Here is a 25,633-nt window from a genome sequence, read left to right on the forward strand (position 1 = left end):
AAGGTATACCTCATATTATTATCCATACAGTGAAACGTAACCGAGTACATAAAAATCATATGTTGCACACGTGTTATAAACCCTAAAACGATTTCATTGGTCACTTATCCAAACATGACCTCCATGACCACATTGGAATGTGGAACTACTTTTTTCATTCATAACTTTTTACTACAAATTTACTATGAATGTTAAGTCTTCGCTACTACGGGAGCAAACCAATGAAATGCAAAATACAAATACAAAACGTTACAAACAAGCAATTTTTCACACGCTGTGTTAATTGATATGAGATTTCAAGAAAAAGTAAAAATAATTTCGGCTCGATCAAGACATGTGGAGCAAACGGCTAACTAATCACAGCGCTCACAAACATATGATTCAGAAATTGCAAGACAGTAACGTAGCTTCAACACAAATCATGCATGTGTCTGGATATAAAAATGTACAGAGTGTGAACAATTATTCACTCGTTTCTGATGCACAACACTGGGAAGTGGGAAATCTGTTGTCTTCAACCGGAAATCTGCCTGCCATATTTCCATGCTTCAATCGTTCCGTTATCGGCAGTTTATCCGAAATGAATCTAACATCCCAATGCATGTCGTACACAAACACAAGCAAAGCCTTGTCTAGTGATGTTCTTCATACTATCTTCGGAGCCCCAATAAATGGGGCGACATTCCACATAAAAATTGATGTCTTTTATGGCAGTGAGTGAGACTGAGCCGTTACAAACCGTCGCTGTGTTGCTCGCTCTCCTCTCATTGACTCTTCTGACGACGAAAAACTTTCCCATTAATAATGTTTCCAGTTATAGAATTAATACAGTTACTTAAGTTGATAAAGATTAAATTTCAATACAAAATGTGTTTGTATTTTTTGTCTTCGTGCAAGAGTAGCTTGTCAATATGTCGCACTCTTTTCTTAGTAGCATCACACAGGTAGTTTACGTTCATAGTGCCATATCACTGTATTCTTACGCGGCCTTGACCTTTACGTCAAGCAACAACAGCTGATTTCGCTTTATGTCAAGTTGTTTAGATATCAATGGATAATAAAGAAATTTACACACTTGTGAGTGTGTCATATTGTTTTTACGAAACCAGAGTCAGAAAAATCCATATTTGTATTTTTTCTGACACTCATTTCGCAAAAACAATACAACACACTTGCTTGTGTATTAATCTCTCTTTACGTCATGGAGGTGCATCCTTATGGTTGAAATTTCCCTCACAGGAGAGAATTGTGCACTGTTATTGAGAAGGTCAATATAAGGTAATTATATGTCGAAAGAAGTAGTTTTAATGATGGGTTCCATTCATTACAATGTCAGTAAATGATTTATGTATTTGTAACCCCACCCACCCTCTCTAGAGTATATGTGATTTGTATATGTGATATGTGAAATACAATATGGTCACAGTTATTTAGCCACAGTCACATTAGGCTCAGGCCTGTTGTCAGCCTAACAGCCTCAAACCAGCCAGGGGTGTAACAAAATAGTACTGACATTTCAAACCATATCTGCTTGCTAAACAGTTTCATATACTGTAATCCGATTGTTTACATTTGTTTGTTTACATCTTGTGTCTTTACACCAACATAACTGCTAATGTAAAGTGTCAGGTACTGCAATACAATGACTGTAAACTGATACATTGTGCTATGTGTCAGATACAATACCATGTTGCTTTACTGGTTCAGCACTACAGCAGCTGTTACACTGGGGAGCAGTTTGGCCAGTCGCTGCCACCTACCATCTCATGCATGCAAAATGTGAATATAAACTCATACAGATCCCGCCACGTGTCCATAAGTCCCTCAAACTCCCAAATCACATGGGCTCATTTTCAATATAAATGAAGAGAAAAGAATGTATCTTTCCAAACCTAAGCATCAAAGACATGATTAATCTATATATGAAATAATTTCAATTTTGCAAAAGTTTACAGTCATTATCCTGTTCAAGCATATTGTGTTCTCTTGATTTTCAGTACTAATAAATAATTTTGTATGCAGTAAAGAGATACATTTCAGTTATTGTTCCAAACAAAACATTTGTGCAGTTAATACAAGCAATGAGTGAAATATATACAGTACGAAACAGCTGATGTTAAATGAGTGACTAGTCACTGGTGCAGGTGACATTGGCTGGATCTACATACCATCTTCCACATGATTCTGTTGTATATGACAACAGCTGGGCGTCCCGGGAGACAGAAGGACAGTGACAGAGGGGTGTCCTTGAGTAAATGACCTTGCAGTTTAACCCAGGTATCCTCAGCTTCAACTTCTTCACGAAACTCAATGATTCCAAAGCCAAGTGACTTCCCATCTTTCACAGCTATCTGAATACAAACAGTTCACAGTTAGGACTAATGATGTTACAGGTGAATGATAACAAAGCCTGACAATTGTCATGCACAAAAGCGATTATAGGCAAGATTATTGTAAGCTACAATAAAAAAAAATTACAATTGGTCCAGACCAACCGTAAGGTACCTAAGATCATTGCAGCCTGTAGGATGTTCAAGTCAGGATGTTTCACTCAAGTAATCCACTTTACTTTCAAAGGTTGCTTTTTTATTTTATGAAAACCATATCATTGCCTTGACACTTCAACCCTGAGAGTGAGAATGCTCAACGGACTTAACATCAGAAACATCATTATTTGGAGTAGTGGATAACTAATAGTACTATTCCCACCAATTTCTATGTTGGAAGAAGTTTGAAACAACATATCTTTTTCAGTAATCAAGGAAATTATAATAACAAAAGCTGTCTGCAATGGTTGTGACCTTTCGAATAGCTAATCTTAGTTTATACATAAAATGGGACTGATTTCCTTTTACATAGAGTCAGCCTTGCCCAGTTTTTTTTTTTTTTCGATGTTATAACAATGAAGCTGCACATATATTTCTTTTTGGTGACATTGGAGTCAGTAATTTTGCCTTCAGTTGATAATTAAAATAATGTACAATTAAATACAAGTTAACGAGTCAGTTTCCTTTTGATTCTCAAAACTAAAATTGAGTTGGTTGTGAGATGAGGAGTTTTATACTCAACAGCAACAGAAGCACAACTCTGTTTTTTTGTTAGGTTTTTTTATTGAAGTGAGGGAGTGAGTTTATAGCGAAAGTCTGAATAATCATGTCTGGACCAGACAATCCAGTGATCAACAACATGAGCATTGATCTGCACAAATGGGAACCCATGACCTGTGTCAACCAAATCAGTAAGTGACCACCCGATCCCATTAGTTGCTTCTGAAGACAAGCATAGTCGCCTTTTATGACAAGAATGTGTTGCTGAAGACCTGTTCTAGCCCGGAATCTTCATAGGTGAAGACATAAACATGAATGCTTACTATTATGAGATTTTGTTTTTTTTAAATGCATTTCCTTTGCTGTTCAGTGTATGTTTTTTTAAACATGTAGAAGTATTCATCAAACAGGTAAATACACATGAAGATGGAACGTTTAACCATTAACTGTATATTTAAATTCTTATCCTATTTTAACTATTGTACTCTCTCTTTCATTTGACAAATAAGTGGAAACGAAAATATCTTTGAAGCTACCTTAACCTTCGTCCCAAGCACCCACCGTCCTCCGTATGAGCGGCATGCATCACACTCCACTAATTACGCACATGACCATTCCTTAGTGATTATTCTCGCTCTTGGAGTAAATGAATATCAAAGTAGAGGTGAGGATGGGTGGGCATCCATCACATGAGATAGGATAAGTATAAATAAAATAAGTTATGGTTACAAGTTTCAAACTTTTAAAATTAACCTATCTCACACTCATACTCTTTAACTACCGAGGTACGTCATATGCACATGGAAGGCATGTTACTATGTAATGTGATGGTTTAATCCTTGGAACCTCTTAGCACACTTAGCATGATACTGGGAGATAGGAGCTCTAAATCAAAAGGTTTTCCGCTGCAACCTTGTAAAGGGATGTAGTTCAGCAAATAATCCTCGCTCTGACATGGATTTACAGAAAGCCCCAGTAAAATACGATTTGAGATCTTGGTCTGGCCAGCTACACTGTCAAGAACGCACACACCATGGAATAGAGATCACAGATGTGTCTGGCACCTTGTGAGTAGGACGCATCGAAAACCACTGTGTTCAGAATGCACACTTCACTAAAGTAATTACTCAGTAAGTAGAGGTCAATAAGCACACATGTCAGTGTGTCTCTGCATTAAAAGGATAGACTCCACATTGTAATAATAATAATAGGCTATTTATATAGCGCCTTTCCACATCTCAAGGATATCCTCAATGCGCTTTCTGAGCTCCAGACCTCCAACAGCTGTTTCCTTAATCTTTGTCCATTCTGTCAGCGTTCTGCTATTTATTTTGTTGACACTTACACAGACAGATTCTTTCATACATATGCATAAACCTGGTGATGTACAATGTGAATAGGTTGTCTGACAAAACATCCACCTGCAAAGTTTGAGATCAACTGGATCATTGGATGAAGAGTTATTTACAAAAAAACCCGAGTCCACATGCATTTCATGCCAAACTATAGTAGGGAGGCATCAACAAATAGGAGATGTGTTGGAACGAATGGCTGTAAAGAAACTACTCCACAAAGATTCTTTTCTTTCAGCCACTACTGCAGGTAGGGGTGGAGTGATGGTGGAAGTTGATATCAATACATTGGTATCTTGAGCTGCAGAAAACATTGAATAGGTCGAGTTGTAGTTGACCCCTGTGTGAGAGTGCTTGAGTCAATATGAGAAGGCCCAGCAGATCCTGCCATTGGGGAAGAGATCTCCGTTGAGATAAGGCTATGGGAACCAATCACTGTATCTTCTGTGTCTAATACTGCTTCTATAAAGTGTAGTTTCTGGGTCAGTGTTAGTTCCCACTTTTCATTCACTAACCATCCCAACTGCCAAAGTAAAGTGGTGAACTAAAGATGTTGAAGCATGGTCGATTGGTTTTGTTGCGTCTGGATTCAGTCATCACAATAAGATTTGAAGGTGCAGGAATCAAGTGGTAGGCTTGGTTATCAGTTGGAAAAGCCATGGGGCCATAGAAATTACAACTGACAGGACATTCCATTGGTAATGTATGCCTTCAAAAACAAACCATAGACACTTGTGATGATCTGGATAAATCAGCACATGTACGTTGATGCCCTGGAGATCTAAACTGATGAGACAGCCTTCTTCAGGATAGCCTGGAGCAATTGACTGAAACCATCCTGAAGTGGGGCAGAGGTTGAAGGTAGCTTTGAACATTGCCATACTGGAAATGAAACGCACTTTGCCTGAGTCTTTCTTTGGGACAAGAAATATCGGTGTATAAAAGCTTGGAGTCACTGTTGCTGGACAGAGTGACTGGATTTCTAATTTCTCTAGCAATATACCTATCGTGGTGCATAGAACTTTCAGCTGGCTGGTTGGAGTGGTAGTATGTATCATGTCGCTAATATATTCATGCCAAATGAATCGTTCAATATTTTCCTGTTTTGTGAGAATAGTCCCAGTCTTTTGTCTACAGTGGTATTTACAATCAGCACAAAGCAGGTCCCAGTCATGCGATGATGTTCTTGAGTCATGTTATTCCAAGCCAGCACCAGTCCTGGAGACAGTCCTAGTGGGACCACGGGATGAGGTTCTGTGGAAAGACTTATACACTCATATTTCTTTGTATTAAGACGTGCTGAGGTGTTATATTTTGTATATATAATTTGTATTTTTAAAATTTAGAAAGAATGACTTAGACTGGTCACATTTTGCCATATTCTCTTATTCGCAATTTAAATAATCTAAATATATTTTCTATTTCAGTTTCAATTGTAACTATTTGGATCAAATGAACTATAAATGTAAACCAATACACATATATATCTTTTCCATTCAGAAATTTGCATCATTACACTGACATGGAGTTTATTAGTATTTATTTTTCAATGCAGTAAGAATGCATTAAACTGGAGACATCAGCCATTTTCATGCCGGTCCGGTCAATGTATTCTATTTATTAGAATTATTTCAAGGGTTAAATTTTGGATTTTAGGGTTTAGGGTTTGGGTTTAAGGGTTTAAGGGTTTAAGGGGTTAGGGTTAGGGTTAGGGTAAGGGACCTAATCCAATATTGTAGGTAGATGCATGAATACCATTTGTTTTCCTTTTGCATTTTTAATATTTTGTTCACACAAAAATGGGAGACCAAAAATGTCAAAAGTTCAATAAATAAAGAAATGTTTTACTGCAGAAATTTTGGGCTAATTGAAATCGGCCTCGAACTTGCACACAAGCTGCTTTCACTATTAGATCTACATACATATGTTCAGTAATGATTCAAAGTCCAACTCACCCTCGTGCCGTCACTAAACATACTCATGTCTCACTCATTCCATAGCATGATCCACATTATCCTTCCCTACAACACTTTTCTGTCACAAAAGCACCCAATGACTTTTATACTAGAGGCATGTCATTCATGCATGCACTGTGAAATCAACATCTGACGCCTGAAGTCAACAACCATTTCCAGTTCAAACCATATCGGCTCTTTCCACACAAAATGGTATCTTGTAGATTATGGAATAGGATGAATGTGTCAAATGGTATCTTGTAGATTATGGAATAGGATGAATGTGTCAAATGGTATCTTGTAGATTATGGAATAGGATGAATGTGTCAAATGGTATCTTGTAGATTATGGAATAGGATGAATGTGTCAAATGGTATCACAGCTATATGGTAACCATCCACAGATTGAAATCATGAGACGACAAGTCTACCCATAACCTTTGCAATTGTCTGTAACCTATTCAACTCTTTTCGTTCATTTCCGTGACATCACACAGAGATGCCAACCCCATTTTGATCCCATGTGTAATGATGTTGATGAAAAAGTGTAATTTGGGGGGCTGGAAGTGTAATGATAAAACAGTTATGTGAGCTCACCTTTATTTTTATTTCTGTAGAGAAACATGTTGCCTTCTTTGCTTTCCTATGGGATAGCATTTCAACTGTTCAGCTCCCATGGATGATTTCAAAATCATCACGGAAGAAAGTGCTTCTACAGATAGATTTGGCCTAAAGTCAGTCTTGTTTTTCTTCATCTGAGAGAAAATTCTCTCACTATTAGCATTGCTGTGTGGTATTACACATATACCAAGCATCACTTGTGGCAACAATTTGTACTTCATCTGTCCTTCTGGGGTTTTAAGTAATGATACTAAATTCCAAACTTCATCAATTCTCTCTGACTGTAGGATCTCCTCATTCAAACTGTCTACTTGATAACTGAGAAATCCTGATTCCAAACTGTCACTGACATCACCAGATTCAGCCTGCAAGGATTTGGTCAGAACTGGGAATCTAGTGATGAAATACTCCAGAGAGAAACTCTGTAGTAGTTCTAAATGCAATATCCAAAACTTCAGCATGCTGAAGAAGGTCCTTCTCCAATGGAAACGATTTGAGCATGTAGTTACATGAATTCACAAAAAACTGTCTGACTTCTCTGTAGAAATCTTCTACTCTCTCAGATTTTATTCCTGCTTCAGTCTGGTCTTTGATGCAAGTCCTGGCTGCAGCTCCAATAACTATCTCTTCTTTATTTCTCTGGTTTCTTTTATTCTCAATGTCAATACTAAAAATGTCCTTAAGTTTCTGACACAGCTTTTGGAGTTAAGAATCTCACATAGAGATCTGTTAACACTCCTTGTAGAATCCTTCTCGTTTTATGGATTTGTGGAGACTCCATTTGTAAAGCCAGATTGACTTTGTTTAAAATGGGCAAAATGTTTATCAGAAAGAGCATGTACAGTTTGGTTCTGGGGTCCTGAAAACCTGCCTGTATTCTTGTAATCCTTGACTCACTACCATGACCTTCCTCCCGAGTCTCACTTCTACTTTGTTTCTTCTTCTCAACTTTTGATCTTGCAGCCTGTCCAGAGGAAGAACTTTCACTTTTCTCCTTTTGCTTCAAATTCTTTTGTAATCCTGATTGGTATTTAGTTGTTTCCTTTGCCGTTTCAGCATGATCATTTTTCTTTGAGTATTGCTGCTTTATTTCTTCCTTTGTTGAATGGTTGTGATTCTTTGTTTTCTTACTTTTAGTTTATTCTGTTTTGATTTTGGAACTGGTTGTGACATGAAATATTCTTTCAGAGGTTCCCACAGTTCTACAAGTCTCTTGACACAATCTTCCAGTGACAGCCATCTAGTTGACACATGCTTTATCACATTTTTAACTTTCATTCCATATTTCTGTTGCAGTTCTTGCACTTCATGTTTTCTTTTAGAGCTTTTGTCAAGATAAAAATAACAGTCTATCAAAAACTCTTCAATGTTGCAAGTCAAAGCTTTGGATCCCTTTTGTGCAGCTTGGTGGATTAAATGACAAGGACAGCCTTGTATGTGAACATTTGGATTTTTGTCTAAAACAAACTTTGACACACCTTTGTGGACTCCCATCATGACTGAGGCATTATTTGATCCAAATGAAACACAATTTTCCCAAGGAATGTTTCTCTGACTCAATTCATTGTCCATAATTCTGAAAATGTTTTCACCATTCGATTTCCCATTGCTGTCTGGCATTGACAACACGACAGTCACAACTCTGCCAAGCTTACTGTCAAAATATCTTACAACAATTGGGTACAACTGACTACTAGTCCCATCATTGCTGCCATCGGTACAAACTGAAAATGGACCCACTTTCATATGTTCTGACAATTTTTGTGTTTTATCTTCTGCTAAAGTATACATAACTGCAGTAGTTTTACTTCTTCCACATGCGTATTCCTTTGCTATTCACGAATCTGGAAACATGCTCTTGAATAATTTTGTTGCATGGTCAGACGCTGCAATCGGAAGATTGTGTTCAACCAAAAACGGAATTAACTTCTGTATCTTGCTTAAAGAAAGTTGACAAACCTTTATTACTTTGATAGACTGTAGCACAATCGGTATGTCTTTTTGTTTCAACATGTCTTTTGCAGTCGTAATGGCCTCAATGAGAGATTGAAAAGTCAACTTTACACAATGTACAGAAAACATGCGTTTCACCTAATCGTGACGGTTTCAGGCATGGCCATTCCTTACTATACTCCTGTCTGAACTTTTGAACTAATTTCTTTTGCTTTGTTGAAGATTCATTGCCTTCCAGGAATCCATGTCGACACTCTTTCGTTTAGACATCTTGATCGCTGAATCACGAACCGGAAGTACTGAGATGCAGCGAACACATGCACACAGCTCCTTACTTTGATATGAAACATCACGTGACTTTTACTATCTAACATAATGTAGGAATCGTCTGGAATGCCATGCGATGCTGAGATTGCTTAAGCATTATGGTGATTCGGCAGTTTGTTCCCTACACGTGGTGTGTTAGCAACCTGTCACCTCTGTTATTTTGCACATAACAGACTATCAGTGATTTTTTGGTAAAAAATTGTAATTTTTTTAATGTGAAGCGTAATAGCGTAAAATGAGCATGAAAATCTTAATTATTACGCCAAAAGCGTAATGGTTGGCATCTCTGCATCACAGGAATGACTAGCTAAATTTACAGTGTGCAACAGTGTGGATGTAGCTCAGTCAGTTAGCTGCCTCAGTGACACATGACCTACGGCTGAGAACATCCTCATGAGAAATTGCGGTGCTGAATTCTAAAAGTGCTCCTTTAAAAATTACTAAAATTTGCATAAAAGATTACTAAAATGTGCGTACACAAAAAAAATTTCACGGTCTACAAATACATCTATTGATGTGATAGTGTTAAATTATTAATAAAAAGTGAATAAGTACCAGTTTTTAACAACTCCTCTCCCTAAATATTATTGATTCATAAAATTTCCTGTCATGCATTCTTCACAACACTCCCATAGCCATAGCACATTTACTAATGCAGGGATTGGGAAAGGCACAGATCATGGGCCATTTTGCACATTAGAATGAAAAATGGCCCATTAAAAATTTGAAGTTTACTACTGACACATGGGCAGTGGTTCTCCAACAGAAGACAAAACATGTGGCACAGATCACTAGTAACTACCTGACAGTAAACAGGACTTGTGACACAGCTGAACATTTCGCGCAGTTTTGAGACATCCACAAAGTCCCATGGCAAGTTGTCAATAAGGAGACAACGAGACTGTAGCTTGCTCCAAGTCTGCAGATTTTCCTCTATGAAGTCCACATGCAATTTTCTATCTCCCAATTCTTTCCAGTCCAACTCGGCCATAATGTCTCGGGTTCTCTCTGCACTCTCCTCATATTCTACAAAGCCATATGACTTGCTTTCACCTGTAAAAGAAGATCAAAGAATATAATCGGAAGACACAATGTTGCTTTCACCTGTAAAAGAAGATCAAAGAATATAATCGGAAGACACAATGTTAATTTAGTAGATGAGTCTTTAAAGCAGTATGATTATAAAGTACCAACTTTTATCCTAAAATAAGGCCACTTTGAGCAGTATATCAGTTGCAGTTTACTATGTTCATGTTGGGATGATGCGACTGAGTCACAAACCACTGGTATTGTAGTGAAATAAATAAACAAAGGTATGTCCTGACCAACCAAGGATCATAATCTTGAATTCACTTAATGTAAGGGAGTAAAACAGCCATTCATTGCTGAAACCCAGTAACTACCAGTACTGAAAATCCTTACATTATAATTTACTGTCAAAGGAAATTATTGAAAATTCAAATCCATTATTACATGCTATTTGATTTTACCACCTGTGTAGGTAGCATATCTCCATTTCAATAAAATGAGTCATCAGAAGATGACATATCCCTGTTGCCTCCCTCATATTTGAAAGAACACATCTGACAGTTACCTAAAGTCCAGCTATATCTATGATATATCTACCAAGTTTTGTTGAAAGATACTGAGTTGTGCTCTGAAAATGTAACCAATCCCTCCCTTTTGAGAGTGTCTGAAACATTTCCATGGAAACAAAGAAAAATATACTAGTAAATGACAAAAAAACCTGCTAATAATAAAAGGTACTACTGTTGCTTATGTTTCATGTATCTACCAAGTCTTGATGAAAGGTGCTGAACAGTTTCAGAGTCCAGCTCCAGAAACAGTCACCTATCCCTTTTGAGACCAAATTCAAATCGTTTCCATGGAAACCAAGAAAAATGACGAAAAGTTGTAAATAGCAAAAGTCACCACATCAGGTTCTGTTTGATATGTCTATGTACTATTGGTGAAAAATACTGAATGGTTTTTGATATGCTCCAAACCAATGTAATTTTCTGAATAAAAATGATATTTTATACTTATGCTGATTCATGCTTATTTGCTTGTCTCTCTCTTCTTTTTAAATCTTAGTGGAAAAGTGAAATCCCTTGAAGTTTCCTTTTTCAAAAGGGGACATAAAATCGTACTCACCCATCAGTACCCTCCATATTTTCTCACCAATATTGGTCACATGACCAGCGATATTTTGTCACTTTCTCCATATATTTCATAGCCTATACACAAAGATTTGCAGGGAAATCTAAGTGACATGAAGGGGAGGTTGGGACGGTTGACCTTATTTGTCAGGATAAGTATAAAACATCCACTTTATTCAGAAAATTACATATTTTTCCTTATCCTGACTCATGCTTATTTGCTTGTAGTATCCGACTGAAAAGGTGGTGGCTCATGCCACTTCATGGATACTTCTGGCAAAAGATCCTGAATATCCCCCCAGGGAATTATGATGGAACTGTAATTCTTGTTTCTTTCCCAAATTCCGACTGGTATCTCGGGGGGAGCCACACTGTCTATTTGCGCTGACATCCATGTGTGGTCAAGTAACTAATGTCTTGTTAGTATATATATAACCATATATATATCATGTAACTTACTGCTAGATGTGTTCATCTACTAAGTTACAACCCATGCATCACATATTATCTAAATATGTACAGGGTTTACGATCACTCATGCTAATCTGTCTCAACGTGCACATGGACTCTCAACCAACCACCTTGTAAGTCAAGGTATCAACTATTTTTAGCGACTTTGAGGAACTGTAAACTGTTGTGCTACAAGGGGGACGAATTGGTGAATGCCTGAGATGTCTTGCATGGCAATATCTTGGAGATACCAGCAGTAATTTGCAAACACTATGTGTGATTTAAAAAAACAGCCCTCCATGATTGTTGTAATTGAGCATTTTCTGTGCAAAGCGAGCGTAGATACCAAGCTCATGGTGGCTCAAGTCCTGCTGCTTTATATGCACATAAAATAACGGTTCTCACCAAGACTGACACTATCGTTCATGAGATTTCTGTATCAGTCTCTGTAGACAGTGGAATAAACAGATGCTTAAATTTCCACATCCTTGTCTGTGTCTGTTTTAAATAAATCTTGAGAGCTCTAAATCGACACAGAGATAAATGCTGTAGATAATGTCCGAGCACTGTAGATAATGCCGGGATGTGAAATTGTCTATCAGACTGTCCTGGCAAATGATTTTTAGACATAAAATGCAAACATAATCCCAGGTGTACCATGTCATGATTTGTAGAGACAAACTGAGTACACGCAAAATCCAATGCATGAATTTCTAACATCCGAGCTAACGTGGCTAAGGCAAGTAAAAATATTGTCTTTTGTGCCCAATCTAATTGTTCGTATTTTTTCACTAGTGAGGTGTTGTACAATAACATCAAAATTCCAAGCTGGGGCTTCGTCATCATACAAAACCGCTTTTGCCACCCTTGCAGAATATCCTCGTTTTTTCAAATATGTTTTGAAACAATGCATACGTGTAACTGCAATATCCAAGGATTCTTGTGCACTTGTTTTGAGTATGGATGTACCAACAGATTTGTCCACCAGAGGAGATATGGTTTCAGATTCTCCGCTAACTGTATCGGGTTCATGTTGGACAAATGTTGATTCATTAACCGCTGAAGCATCCGTAAATGTAACCTCCCCATGTGTGTGATGTCCTAGGCTGAGGTTAGCAGTCCTAGGAGGCAATGCAAGTCTCAGAGTTTCAGTCGATAGAGTAGCATTTAAGATATTCCAGCTTGAATCTTACTCCATCGATCGTTTAGAATCAAAATACAGTTGAGAGGTGTGACAAAACCATATCCCAAAAAACTGTAGATCCTGTTTCGGTTGTTATTTACTGCAGGCTTTGTTATCTGCCTAAATAACCAAGGGGCTGATGAAATTCCGAATGATAGGACGTACCATTGAAAATGACAACTTTTGAATAGGAATTTTTCCTTGACTGTGGAATATAACAGATACATGACTGTGGAACATCCAGATACACATCCTGCGGGTATGTGCTGGCTATGTAATCTTGAGGATGAACCATGTTGTGGAAGGTGTTGATATCAGAATCTCAATGATATTCCATGAAAATGCGTCATTCTTCGTCTTTAGATCGTCAACACTGTATGCTGTAAGGGAGTTGTCATCCCAGTAAAGACTATTCATAGATGGCTGGTTGTCAGGGTAGAAACTCTCATCTGTTGCTGCAAACTTCCTGATAGACAACATTGAATCTGCTGTCAAAAAAACCTCTATGTCTCGAGAAGACAAAGGAATGAAGCAGTAGATTGATATCTGGGCTGTAAATGAAGTCTTTCTAATGCTGGAAGGGTTGTTTACATCTGTAGATGACTTCCTGACACAAGAACAATATAGCTGCATTCTGCACAGGGCATGGTCTCTTGATGACCACACCAGTGTTGCTGTCAAAAAGATTACCGTGAAATCATGAGCAGTCGGTGATTCCCTCGTTAACATTGAGGCTTGTCCCGAGATACACAAGTGAGCACATGCACAGATTAAGTAGAAGCAGGTGAAACCTCTGCCGTTTAAGATTGTCCTCCCGGTAGTTGTGTTGTTCTTCAACTGAAGATAACACAGTTGTTATCATATTCAGATGTCGTGAAGTAATGTCCACACTTCCTTCACATTGGTATAAGTTGACTGTAAATACCGGGTTCCATGAATATGGTGCACAACAACCATGATACTTGACTCTTTAAAAAGTAAGTCCCACTGATACAGGTGCCAGATGCTTGGAGATGAATTGCCAATCCTTCTTTTTAAGTAAGAAAAATAGATAAATTTGGAATCTTCTGGCATTAAACGGCAAATGTTGGTATGCTCTTTCAGCATTCGTCAAGTCTAGTAGAACAATTTGCACTCCCTTAATGCGTTGCCGCATGCATGCACATGCTCCTGTTAATGATGTAAATCCGTATTCAATGGTGATGACGCCCCGTACCTCAGACCATAGCGTCCTTCTCCAAAAGGGTTCACTGAACATAGTCCCTACTTTGAACATTGGAGATCTTTCTCTCTTCAAATACAATCACAGATTTCGACAGAAAATCTAAATCCAAACCATTAACTATCCATGAAGTTACTTCTGCATCGGAGAAAATAACCTCGTCTTCTTCATTTTTAGAATCTATCTAAGGAGTCATGACAACGCATATCGCGGTGTGATTTTTCACATGGTGGTGAATAATCGTAATTTACTTCCCTTCACACCTCCATGTTTGTGCACCTTCCATCCCTCATTGAGAAATACTCCTGTGTTAAAGTGTACCTGTGTTACTTGTTAGAATCTCCTCCTGGGAGAATTACTGTTGAGACAACATTCGCAAATGTATCCAGACTCACTGAAGTTAATGAAGGGGATGCTCTATAAGAACGTAAGCCTTTGCTCTTCAAATGTCCTCTTCAAAATTCAACTGGGTTTTAGAATAAGAAGTGTTTGTGCTCATTCCATGAAGCATTGATCCATTAATGCGTTGCGAGAACAGTTCCATGAAGAGCAAGGGATCAAATTCCTGTGCAAAATGTGTAGACCTTCGTGAAGGTGAGCCTCTTCTGAATACAATGTAAGTGCACTGTATTGGCAGAGCTGCCATCCTGTGTTGAAGATGTGTGCACCAAAGGTAAACCATCTGGTGATTTATGTTGGGTAACAGTTGCAGGAGCAGTCCTTGCCTTCACGGCAGGTTTCAGTCTGTTGATGATAGGTACTTTTGGAAGGAGTATAGGAGGCTCATCAAAAATTTCCACTTCACCCTGAGGTACAATGTCCTGAGCGAAGGAATGAGCCGTCATAGATGATGAAGATGACTTCCTCTGCAAGGAAGACGATTTAGATCGCCTACTCTGCAATACAGATGAATCCCTCGATGTAGATCTCTTATTAGCCATCACCAAAGCAGTCATGCTCCTGCAATATGCCCAACATCTCACCAGAATTACAAACATCAGTTGAAGCAATCAGTACACATTTCTTAGCACAATCATTTGCCTTAACCCACATGACTAATGGATATCTTTTTATCTTGTCCCTTGCACGTCTAAGAACAGCAAATAAATATTGATTGAGTTCTTCAGACGATAAATGTCGACAAACATCACAGAAGACATAGCACAAACTGTAGTGGAAGATGGACATAATCGGTGAGGATCGGACACTGACAACTGATATCTACAAGTACAACTCAAACAAGATTTCATCAAAATGTAAACAAAGTATGAACCATGATTACAAGTTGCAATTTATACACAAAATTTTTTACATCATAAAATCAAATATACAGACCGAAAAACCATGTAAAGCAAAATTTTAACTAAAAACCGAAATAAACAAGAGAAAATTGCAGTTTAAGGTCCCCAAGTCGCTCACACAACCTTCCTGATGGACGAAGGAGAGAGAGACGAATATGGATGGTCATGTGACCAACATCAGTTGGACCTTTGTGGATAAGCTGTCTGAGAAGTCATTGCGTCGAGTGTACATGCAGTATGTGGTACAGAACAGCAATCCAACCGACTCCTTTGCCTGGATGAAGTCAGCTGGTCTCAAATGTGAAACTGGGGACTTCTTTTTTTGCTGCTCAAGACTAGTCGCTTTACAGACTGGCTCTGACTGTCAGTGGATGCCCTTCCTTGGCACAAACAGCATATCTGGAGAGACATGATGGCATGGCTCGTTGCTTTTACAATCATCTCCGCCATGCCTGTGGCTTTGACCCTAAGGTCCATCCATGGTACGACCTCCGAGAGGTTCTTGGTGGGGCAGCATTTCCTGGAGAAGTCCCATTTGCTGTCTGGGCTGCATGTAGAGAGGGTGAATGCCCTGAGCTGATGCTGAGCCTTAATGGCCAGACCAGAATCACCCAAACCCACTCAGCTGCATTTCTGTCCTGATTCGTAAAATAATAACAACAACAAATAGGATAACCTCATGGGCAATACTGACGGTCTTCACACTTCCCCCATACACACCTTTACTTATTTATGACTAGTCAATTCAATCCATGTGCACATATCTGAAACCAATACTGCATGAGCCATGACATATCAAAGTATTTTCGGAGCATTCTACGAAAGTGCAGGAATTATGTGCCATGTAAATTCCTGAGCTATTAACCATTTCAAATGCAAATAGTGTATTCCCACTAAAAATATACCCCACAAATGCACAAGGTTCTGTCCTACTTCCTTTTGATTACTTCCTGTGGATGATATCCTTCGCAGTCAGGATGACAACACTTTTGTGAAAGATGTTAGGTGGAGAGATTTGTTTGCTATTGTTGTTATTGGTTTGTATTAGAAGGACACATGCGCAGTAGTTAAAACAGTGAAGCAAATGCATGTTCGGTATGTGATGAGCGTTAACTTAGACCAAGTTTCGCGATCTTACTTTCACCTTATTCGACTTACTTTTTTGTTTAAAAAGAAATTCACTGGCATGTACTCACTGCAAAACAGACCATATTGTACATTAATGACAAAGATAAATTCACTGACATGAATGAGACCAAAAAGAAACATAAGTGGAGAACAGTGATGTTACAACATAAAAAACATTGGGCATGGCAGACTCTATGTCAACGGCATAATATGCAAGGGGAACACACCTTTACCTATTACCCTTTCCTTGACTTTACTTTATGATATCGGCTCTATAGTTACATGCTTCCCAACCACAATATCAATGTTTCTTGATAACTGCCATATAATACCTTCAAATTTGATTTTTAATTTCTAACAACAATCTTCAAAATACCCACTGTACTTAGAACAGATACCCACACAACAGTGTCAAGGCAGAAAGAATGGAAGCAAAATGAGATGTACGAGGGTTGGCTGAAAAGTTCTAAGCCTCACTGTGAAAAAAAGTTAAAAAGTCCACATTTGTAATTTATTTTTCTACATAGTCCCCTTCCAAGTTCACACACTTTTGCCAGCGATGCTGCAAGGCCCGAATCCTGGTCAGGAAGAAATCTTCTTCAGCTACCCTAAAAAAATCAGTCACAGCGGAAATGACGTCATCATTACTTGCAAAATGGCGACCGGCGAGTTCCTTTTTCATTTTGGGGAACAGGTGGTAGTCAGAAGGAGCCAAATCAGGTGAATAAGGAGGATGGTCAATGAGTTCAAAGCCACAATCGCGGATTGTTGACATGGCCACCACCGATTTGTGAACAGGCGCATTGTCTTGGTGGAAGAGGACACCTTTAGCGATCATCCCTCGTCGTTTGGCTTTGATTGCTTCTCGCAACTGGTTCAGTAGATCAGCATAGTATCTGCCGTTGATAGTTTGATCTTTTTCAAGATAATCAATGAGCAGAATACCCCTGGAATCCCAAAAGACTGATGTCATCACCGTTCCAGCAGAAGGAACAGACTTGGCTTTCTTCGGAGCTGGTGAATCAGGATGCTTCCACTGTTTTGACTGTAGTTTTGTTTCTGGTTGAAAGTGATGTATCCAGGTCTCATCCATGGTTACAAATCGTGCCACAGAATCATCGGGATCTGCTTCAAAACGACGCAAATTGTCAAGGGACGTCTGGAACCTGACACGTTTCTGTTCTGCTGTCAAGAGCTTTGGCACCCATCTTGCAGAAACTTTAGTCATTCCTAATTCGTTGGTGATCATATGCTCAACCCTCTGATGAGAGATGCCCACTACACTAGCAATATGTCGAGTAGTCAATCGTCGATCATCCATCAACATATCGAGCACTTGTGTGATGTTTTCTGGAGTGGTTGCTGTTGAAGGCCTTCCTGAGCGTGGGTCATCATAAAGGCTTTGTCTGCCACGCTTAAATTCTGCAGCCCACTTCTTTACTGTGGAAAATGAAGGAGCATCATCCCCTAGAATGGAGACCATGTCAGCATGTATCTGTGTTGGGGACATCCCTTTCTTTTGCAAGTACTTGATGACTGCCCTGTATTCAGTTTTGTCCATTTCTGATGATTTCAGAGGGTAGGTTTACCAAAAGAGCTGTAGTTGAGATAAAACTATTAGTACGTTTGTAGTTCTTGTGTCTATGATTCACTAAACGATTGTCCTCATTGGTGGCAAACACCTGTCTCTACCTGGTGGGGAAAAACCACTCAGGCTGAGTACTTTTCAGCCAACCCTCGTACTTTTCCAGTCCCTTTGCCTCAATGACTGTTTTGATAACTGTTTTGACTGTTTTTACAACAAAAACAGATAAATGACTAACTTTCAACAAAAAAATGATCCCATGAGGAGAACCAAATTTTCAAATTTGAATAATAACATTTACAAAATGACTGACCTGATTGTTGACTTCTCATCAAGAAAGCCTTGAGTATTTTCCCATGAGCTGAGACCAGCTGTGTGAACTGTAGATCAGTGTAATCTTGTGGGAGATGTGCTATCCCCAACAGTCTGTTGCTGGGGCAGAGACACACTGATACCTCAGACCCCAGGAGCTCACAGTTGTCCAGGGCACTGACCACTGCTTCAGCTTCCTCCCCATGCTGTAATACCACCACAGCTACAAGTACACAACACACAACATAGTATAGCGGTGCCACGTTTGGGTGAGAGAAATAAATGATTCATTGATTTGGACAACAGCATTACCACAGGAGTACAATGGGAAGGACAACAGCATTATCTAAGTAAATGACAGCATTCTGTGGAAATGATAAGCATCTGGGTGGGACACTGATTGAAATTTGTAATGCTTCTTGCAACCCTTTTATTAGTTTTAACTCACATTTTCTTTGATTCAAATCCAAAACCAAATTCCCAAGATTACCACAATCAAATGAGTACATATTCAACCTGGTCACTCATTTCTTAATGTGATAGAAAACATTAATGAGAGAGCTTCTTTGACAGTTCCACTGGTAACCCCAGTCGGCAAATTAGACTTCATCATACTTAGAGCAAACACTGGTCACATAATTCATTGAACTGCAAAGTATGTACATGTAGTTGATTCAAATGTCTGTTGCTATGTGATTTTAATATTCGAGACAACTAGTAATAAAGTGAGTGAGTGCTTTAATGCCACATTTAGCATTATTCCAGCAATACCATGACATCGGCCACAGGAATGGGCTTAACATGTAATATTGTACTCATGTGGAGAATGAAACCCTGGTCAGTCACATTTTAAATCTGTCCCAAAAAGGTATGAAAATAAAACTCATGATAGCAGTGTTTTGCTGTAGTCTGACATAAGATTAATAAGACTTTTTCACTTTGTAAGAGGATCAGTGGTTTGTGATATTCCATTGTAGTACAGCAATATTGTAAGTACTGATAGTCTTGTAAGAATTTTCCTGGGAGAGATACAACTACAAAGATAATTTCGGACTTGTACTGTTGAGAAAGTCAGTCATATATTTTCATGCTATTCATTAAAATGCAGCAGATTCTATTTACAGTAGGACTCGATGACAATAAGTATAGATGATGGGTGTTGTACCAATTTCAGTACACTAGGAATGCAAGGTTGCAGTTAATCTACCAGATGACTTCATTTGCTCCATACTGTTCAATTAAGCTTAACTGAGATATTGCAGCAATTACAGTACCATACAGGTTAATTAGAATGACTTGGGACTAAATCAAATATTTCATACCTTGCTGAGACTGGCAACAGTAAGTAGTTTCTTTAACTGCAAAATCTTTCAAAAACTCTTCTATGTCCTGCAAAGACAATAGCATACATATGATCATGATGACACACTGCATACAATATCTGCATCACATCCATTATCATGGAAACAGTCATTTAAACCATAAACACAAAATACTTATGTGAAACATATGAGGCTGAGCTTCAAGGAAAATTTCACTCCAGCTACATATTCATGTTAATTGGGAAATTCAGTGGTTATTTGACGCCTATTTCAGCATGAATGACCTGTATACATTCCCATGGAATGATCATTCATCCTGAAAGTATTTCACTTTTGCCAGCAGCTAAGGGACTGTCATAATCTCATTATTTAATTCACACAATACCTTTTATTATCTAATCATATTTAATGTTATTACTCCGCTGTTTTCCATGGCTCAGTTCTCTGCCAAGTGTCTTTCACTAGATAGACTTCTTCAGCTGATATAAAATGTACATAAGGAATGTAATGATTCATTGGTAACAGTCTTACATCAATGTGTAATGATGTTACATTGCTTAAAGGTCACAATCAACCAAAAAATCTAACATAATTAAAACACATTTATCACTTATTCATGACATATAATATACATTGCTGCTGTTAAAAACAACAAATAACAATTATAAGTGTACAATCGTGATTCAAAAGTGCGATATTTTGCACTTGGGCTCACTTCCCCCGAAACGAAGCCCTCGGGAGACCGAACCCAGTCATAGCGGGTGGATCTGCACTCAAGTGTAACGACGGCTTCCGATTGGCTGTTTCATTTGATGATATATATACTGAGGGTTCGTTGTGTGTACAGAAAGATGATCTGTTGGATGGCCATTTTAGAAGTATAGCCAGTCACAAGAAAGTAAGATTCTTTATGGATAACAACTTCTTTTTGTGTACTTGATGCGTCGTTTCAGTATGGATTCATATACTGTTGTCAAACAAAATCATATACACGAAAAGAAGTCGTTATCCATGAAGAATGTATATAGAGATGTTGGGTTTGGAAAATACATGTTCTCTGAATTTGCGCTCGATCAAATAAAAAATCATGTCAGTAGAGATGGTAAACTACTGCGTGGCTGGAATCTGTCATTCGTCCAAGTACAAAGCAGGACTTGAAACTGACAAGAGTTTGCACCAGTTTCCGTCAGATCCAGTCATCCGAAAAAAAATGAATGTAGTTTGTTTTCAACCCTCAGACATAAAAACATGCCATGTGCATCACACGTGCCTAATTACATAATGTGGCAGACACGGGACTCGGGTGCAAGAGTCGTAAAATCAACTTATTTTCTTTATGTCGTATAGTCTGATAGGTGTTAAGTTCAAATTGCACGTGGTCAATGATTGAAGCTGTGTATTGCATGTTGTCTTTAGCAGACAGGCAGACAGACATTTAGGTGTGAATAAACCAGACACTGAGCTTTCTCTGTGACAGAGACTGTTTACTACAATCAACAAGTTGTTTTACGTAACGAGTAGATTATTTACTTGTTTGTGTACACAACCAAGATTAGACTACTGCTCACGACCTCAGACGCTGGGCATGCATACTGTTTCAAGCTCCTCGAACCTATTCACTGCGCATGCGTTATGGAGGCAGCGCAGCACAGCTGTTGAAACCAGTTTTCCCCCCAGCGCTGGGGGGAATTTAGTGAAACGTTTGAACACCGATTTCGCGGGCTTTTCTTTCATCGCGTTTTTTTCAACTTTATAGGTTGAATTGGCATTTTTTATGATTTGTTTTGGTAAGTGCATAGCGAAAGGTACCAGAATCTGCAAAGTTGTGTTTTACGTTGCATGTGACCTTTAAGGCATTTATGCAAAATACTTTTGAAGTACTGTACATGGAGCTGAACCTTCATTGTACTGGTCACACAACTTCAACATATGTTATCCAAACCCTACCCACAAAATTACATACTGTCGTTCCTGACTCCGTATTATGAAAATGATAATATCCCTACCCCTTTGAGCATACACAAAATAGAGGTGTACTGTTTACACAAACTCCATTAGAGCAACGATCCATACACTGACAGGCCTACCACACAAACAGTGAACAAATCATCAAAACTGAACTCGTATACACCAAAACAGAATAAAAATCACAAAAACTGAAACAATATCCTTGTAAAGTGAAAAAACCCTCTGTGACTGAAAACTAATCGTTTGAAATAGAAACAAACTTGCGTATCAGCTACAACAGCTCGGCCCCAAAATTTTATTACCTCCCTATGCTGGCTCTGCATTCTCACAGTAGCCAATCAGCTAAGCCGCCGTTACAACTGAACTTGCCAGTATCAACAAAGACAGAGGTCACAGCTCAGTGAGCTGCCAAGGTTTGTTCGCAGTGGGACTCAGAAATCATGCAGACACATTGATAGGTCCGACAATTTTAAAAAAATACATGCAAGAAGTCCTTCTTGCCTCCAGTGGACTTGAAACAGAAATCCCTGCCCTATTTAGTGGATTGAGTTTGCATTCATTCACTTTATTGTGAAAGTCATAATGACACTTAGATATGCAATTAACAGACAGTGATCAGCATATTAAATCACCAAAACATAGTAGCGCTGAATGTGACTCTATGAATACTTTATAAGAAAAACAAGAAGAAAAACAATAGCACAACACATTGTCGACAACAAAGCTAACAATATGGGGCTGATGTGCTACATCCCGATATCAATTTGGTGACGAAAAACATTATTGACTAGAGCCTGTTCATCTCCCTTTGTCGCCATCTTTGATAATGTTTATGCTGTTTCAGGATAATATGGATGCCGTTTTTGGATGCCCTGACTGCCGTTTTGTGCGTTTGACGACTGTTCATGGACGCTACTGTAGCTGATACATGACTTTCGTCTCCATTTCAAACGATTAATTTTCTGTTACACAGCATTTGTTTCAGTTTTAGAGGATATTGTTGGTGATTTTTGTTCTGTTTTGGTGTATATGAGTGCAGTTTTGATGATTTGTTCGCATTTTGTATGGTAGGTCTGACTGAGCTCACTTTTCAGTCATTGTCCAAAACATGCATGGAGCTGAATTTCAACAGCCCAGCTTACAAACAAGTGATGACTCTTTTGAAGTCAAATACTATTCCTCTGAAAAAAGTTTCTTTGTTTCTTAATCTATACCTCTGATTCATTTCAACTACCATCATGGTATCATATAGAGGGAAAGGGAGAAATTAGTGAGTTTTGTTAAGGCTGGTTAATCTGCATGTGCTGGGTGGGAAGATCGCCACTCATTATATATTTGAGTCATACTTATTTCAGGTTTTGCTTAGCAATGACAGTTAAAGGTCTTCATAATATTGTATCATCTTCTAGGATCTCTCTTTCCCTCTGACACATGCAGATCCAGGTTTGAATTGATCTTCAGAACCCACGTGTTGTAAGAAGTGACTAATAGGATCTGTGGTCAGGTTTGCTAACCTGTTTCACACACATCCCAGTTGTGTAGACAGATGCTTATGCTGTACATGACAACAAGAGTTCCTCTGCATCCCCAATCACAAGTAATATTTATACATTAATATATCCTAAAATTATTCAAAAAACCTAAACCAATTACTAGAGAACTAACAAAACTTGTCTGGTCTACACTTAATAACTAGTATTTACAGACCACCACTGTACAGCTGAAATATTGCGGTGTGTGGTCTAAAACTAAACACACTCATTCTCTGTCGCTCTTGAACCACTCTACCTTGTTTATAACAGTGACAAAGGAAGAAGCATCATCATACCAAACTGGGGACAAGCAACCCTATTCCGCAACCAGTTGTTCCAGTTTAACTAATTATGAGTGCTATTGTGCATCAAGAAATATTTCTTCCTGCGTGTGCCTGTTTCTTACCTAACACAATCATACGCATCTAATATATCAGTTTGATAGCTCTGATGAAACAGCACAATGTAGCATGGCCAAGAAAATGTTTGTGTGTTCTGGCCCTGAACTTGGCAAGGGTACAAATCTGGGTACAGTTACAGAGCTGGGTATGAAGTAACATACCAGGAATACACATCAATACACATCTCGCGGCCTTGTGCCGGCAATGACCACTTCAGCAGCTGTTGCATTACATAACTTTTGAGTTTGCAAGCAAAATAATATTTATAATGACACTAAATAAATGGTTAGAGTTCCTCCTGTCCCCCCATCCCAAATAATATGTTTTTATAGATATATACTAGAATTATTAATTGAACCTAACACAACAATTACTAGACTAGAGGACTCACTAAATAACTAAAAGCCCCCAAATTAAGTGCAATAAAAAGAGTTGAACTACATAGTGTTACCTCTGTTAAATTGGGGAAAAAAGAATACGGGGAGAGGTAGGAACTCTTTTCAAATTAATAAGTATTGCGTAGACATATACATTTTTACAAACCTGTGTACACGTCCCAGTGGGCACATTCTTAATCAAGACCTTTCTTTCCTTGTTGAATTCCGAGAGGGCAGATTTGAAACCCAGATACTGCAAGTTATCATTATGTGAAAATGCGTCTGGCTCATTGGCCGTTGTGTCAGTTAGAATGCTGTCTGTCTGTGGAATATTTGCATTGCACATCTCAGCAGTGCCACCATTATCTTGGGACGCATTGCTTTCTCCCAAGGTGGCTGCCATTTTGAACGTGCGGAAGTTCCCGGCATGCGTGTGGTAGTTCCCGGAAGTAAATCGTTCACTACACCCGGCCCAGAGGAGTTTCATGAGTTAGTGATATGTCAGTGCCCAACGCATCATTTGCTTTACCAAAGCGATATGTCTGAATCGGTGTCTATCACAACATACACGCAGATGTATCTACTCTGTTAAGATCATGGTTTGAATACAAACATTTCAGTTAAATGCAGACGAATTTATCGTCACCTGATAGTCTCTCGACAACTAATTTCAGATGTGTGGGAAGTCTGTATGGGAAGGGTGTGATTATATCCGTAAAATGTTTTATTTTACTCCACAAAATATTCGTTTGGAAATGCATGTTTTTTAAACACTATTCGCTCCAATTCTAGAATACATGTATATCATTTATATAAAAGATGAGACCAGATATTTCTTCTTGCAAAAACTCCTTTATATCTGCACAAGACCTTTCCCCGTTCAATGGCTCGAGTTGTACGACGAAAGATCTTGTGCAGATATAAAGGGGTTTTGTATTATATACATGACGTTTCTGACCCTCCATCAGGTGAATGCCAGAATGTGATTTTACAAGCAAAATACATAGTGTGTACAGAAAGTCAGCTTGAGATTTACAAATATCAAGGCAATAAGCGGTACGTATGTTTATGCTACAAATTAACATGTGCACCACTCAGATCAAATATCAATGTATCTTGTGAAATATGTTCACCGTTCCGTGGTCATGCGATTTCTCTGATTGACCCTGATTGAGTATTGGGTGGAGTTATCCCACGCGCCGACATATTCAGCTGTCAATCAACCCCGGCTCGCCCGTCGTCTATCAGGACAAACCTCGAGTGATTGGATAGCGTAACTGCTTTGCACCACGCCCTCACATTGTGTGTTTTCAAAATCTGCGCGGGAAGTTTGAGAGCACCTTTAGAATTCAGCGCCATAATTTCTCGTGTGGACGTTCTCAACCGCAGGTCACACGAATAACACACAACTATTTGGCCCGCAGTATGTACGGTTAGGG

General features: G+C 38.6%; 1 protein-coding gene across 1 annotated transcript in view; it reads right to left on the reverse strand.

Moving 5' to 3' along the window:
• Positions 1-24,835, reverse strand: part of LOC137290724 (ribonucleoprotein PTB-binding 1-like) — a 42,842-nt gene extending 18,007 nt beyond the window's left edge. Inside the window, exons 1-5 of the mRNA XM_067821821.1 lie at positions 24,361-24,835; positions 19,917-19,983; positions 18,596-18,817; positions 10,057-10,307; positions 2,169-2,351 (exon numbers count right to left, since the gene is read on the reverse strand). Of these exons, the coding sequence (XP_067677922.1) occupies positions 2,169-2,351; positions 10,057-10,307; positions 18,596-18,817; positions 19,917-19,983; positions 24,361-24,681 (1,044 nt within the window). The 5' untranslated portion in view covers positions 24,682-24,835. The remainder of the gene's footprint in view (positions 1-2,168; positions 2,352-10,056; positions 10,308-18,595; positions 18,818-19,916; positions 19,984-24,360) is intronic.
• Between the last annotated feature and the right edge of the window lie 798 nt (positions 24,836-25,633).

The sequence above is a fragment of the Haliotis asinina genome, chromosome 7 (genome assembly GCF_037392515.1).
Source record: "Haliotis asinina isolate JCU_RB_2024 chromosome 7, JCU_Hal_asi_v2, whole genome shotgun sequence".
Taxonomy (NCBI): Eukaryota; Metazoa; Mollusca; class Gastropoda; order Lepetellida; family Haliotidae; genus Haliotis; species Haliotis asinina.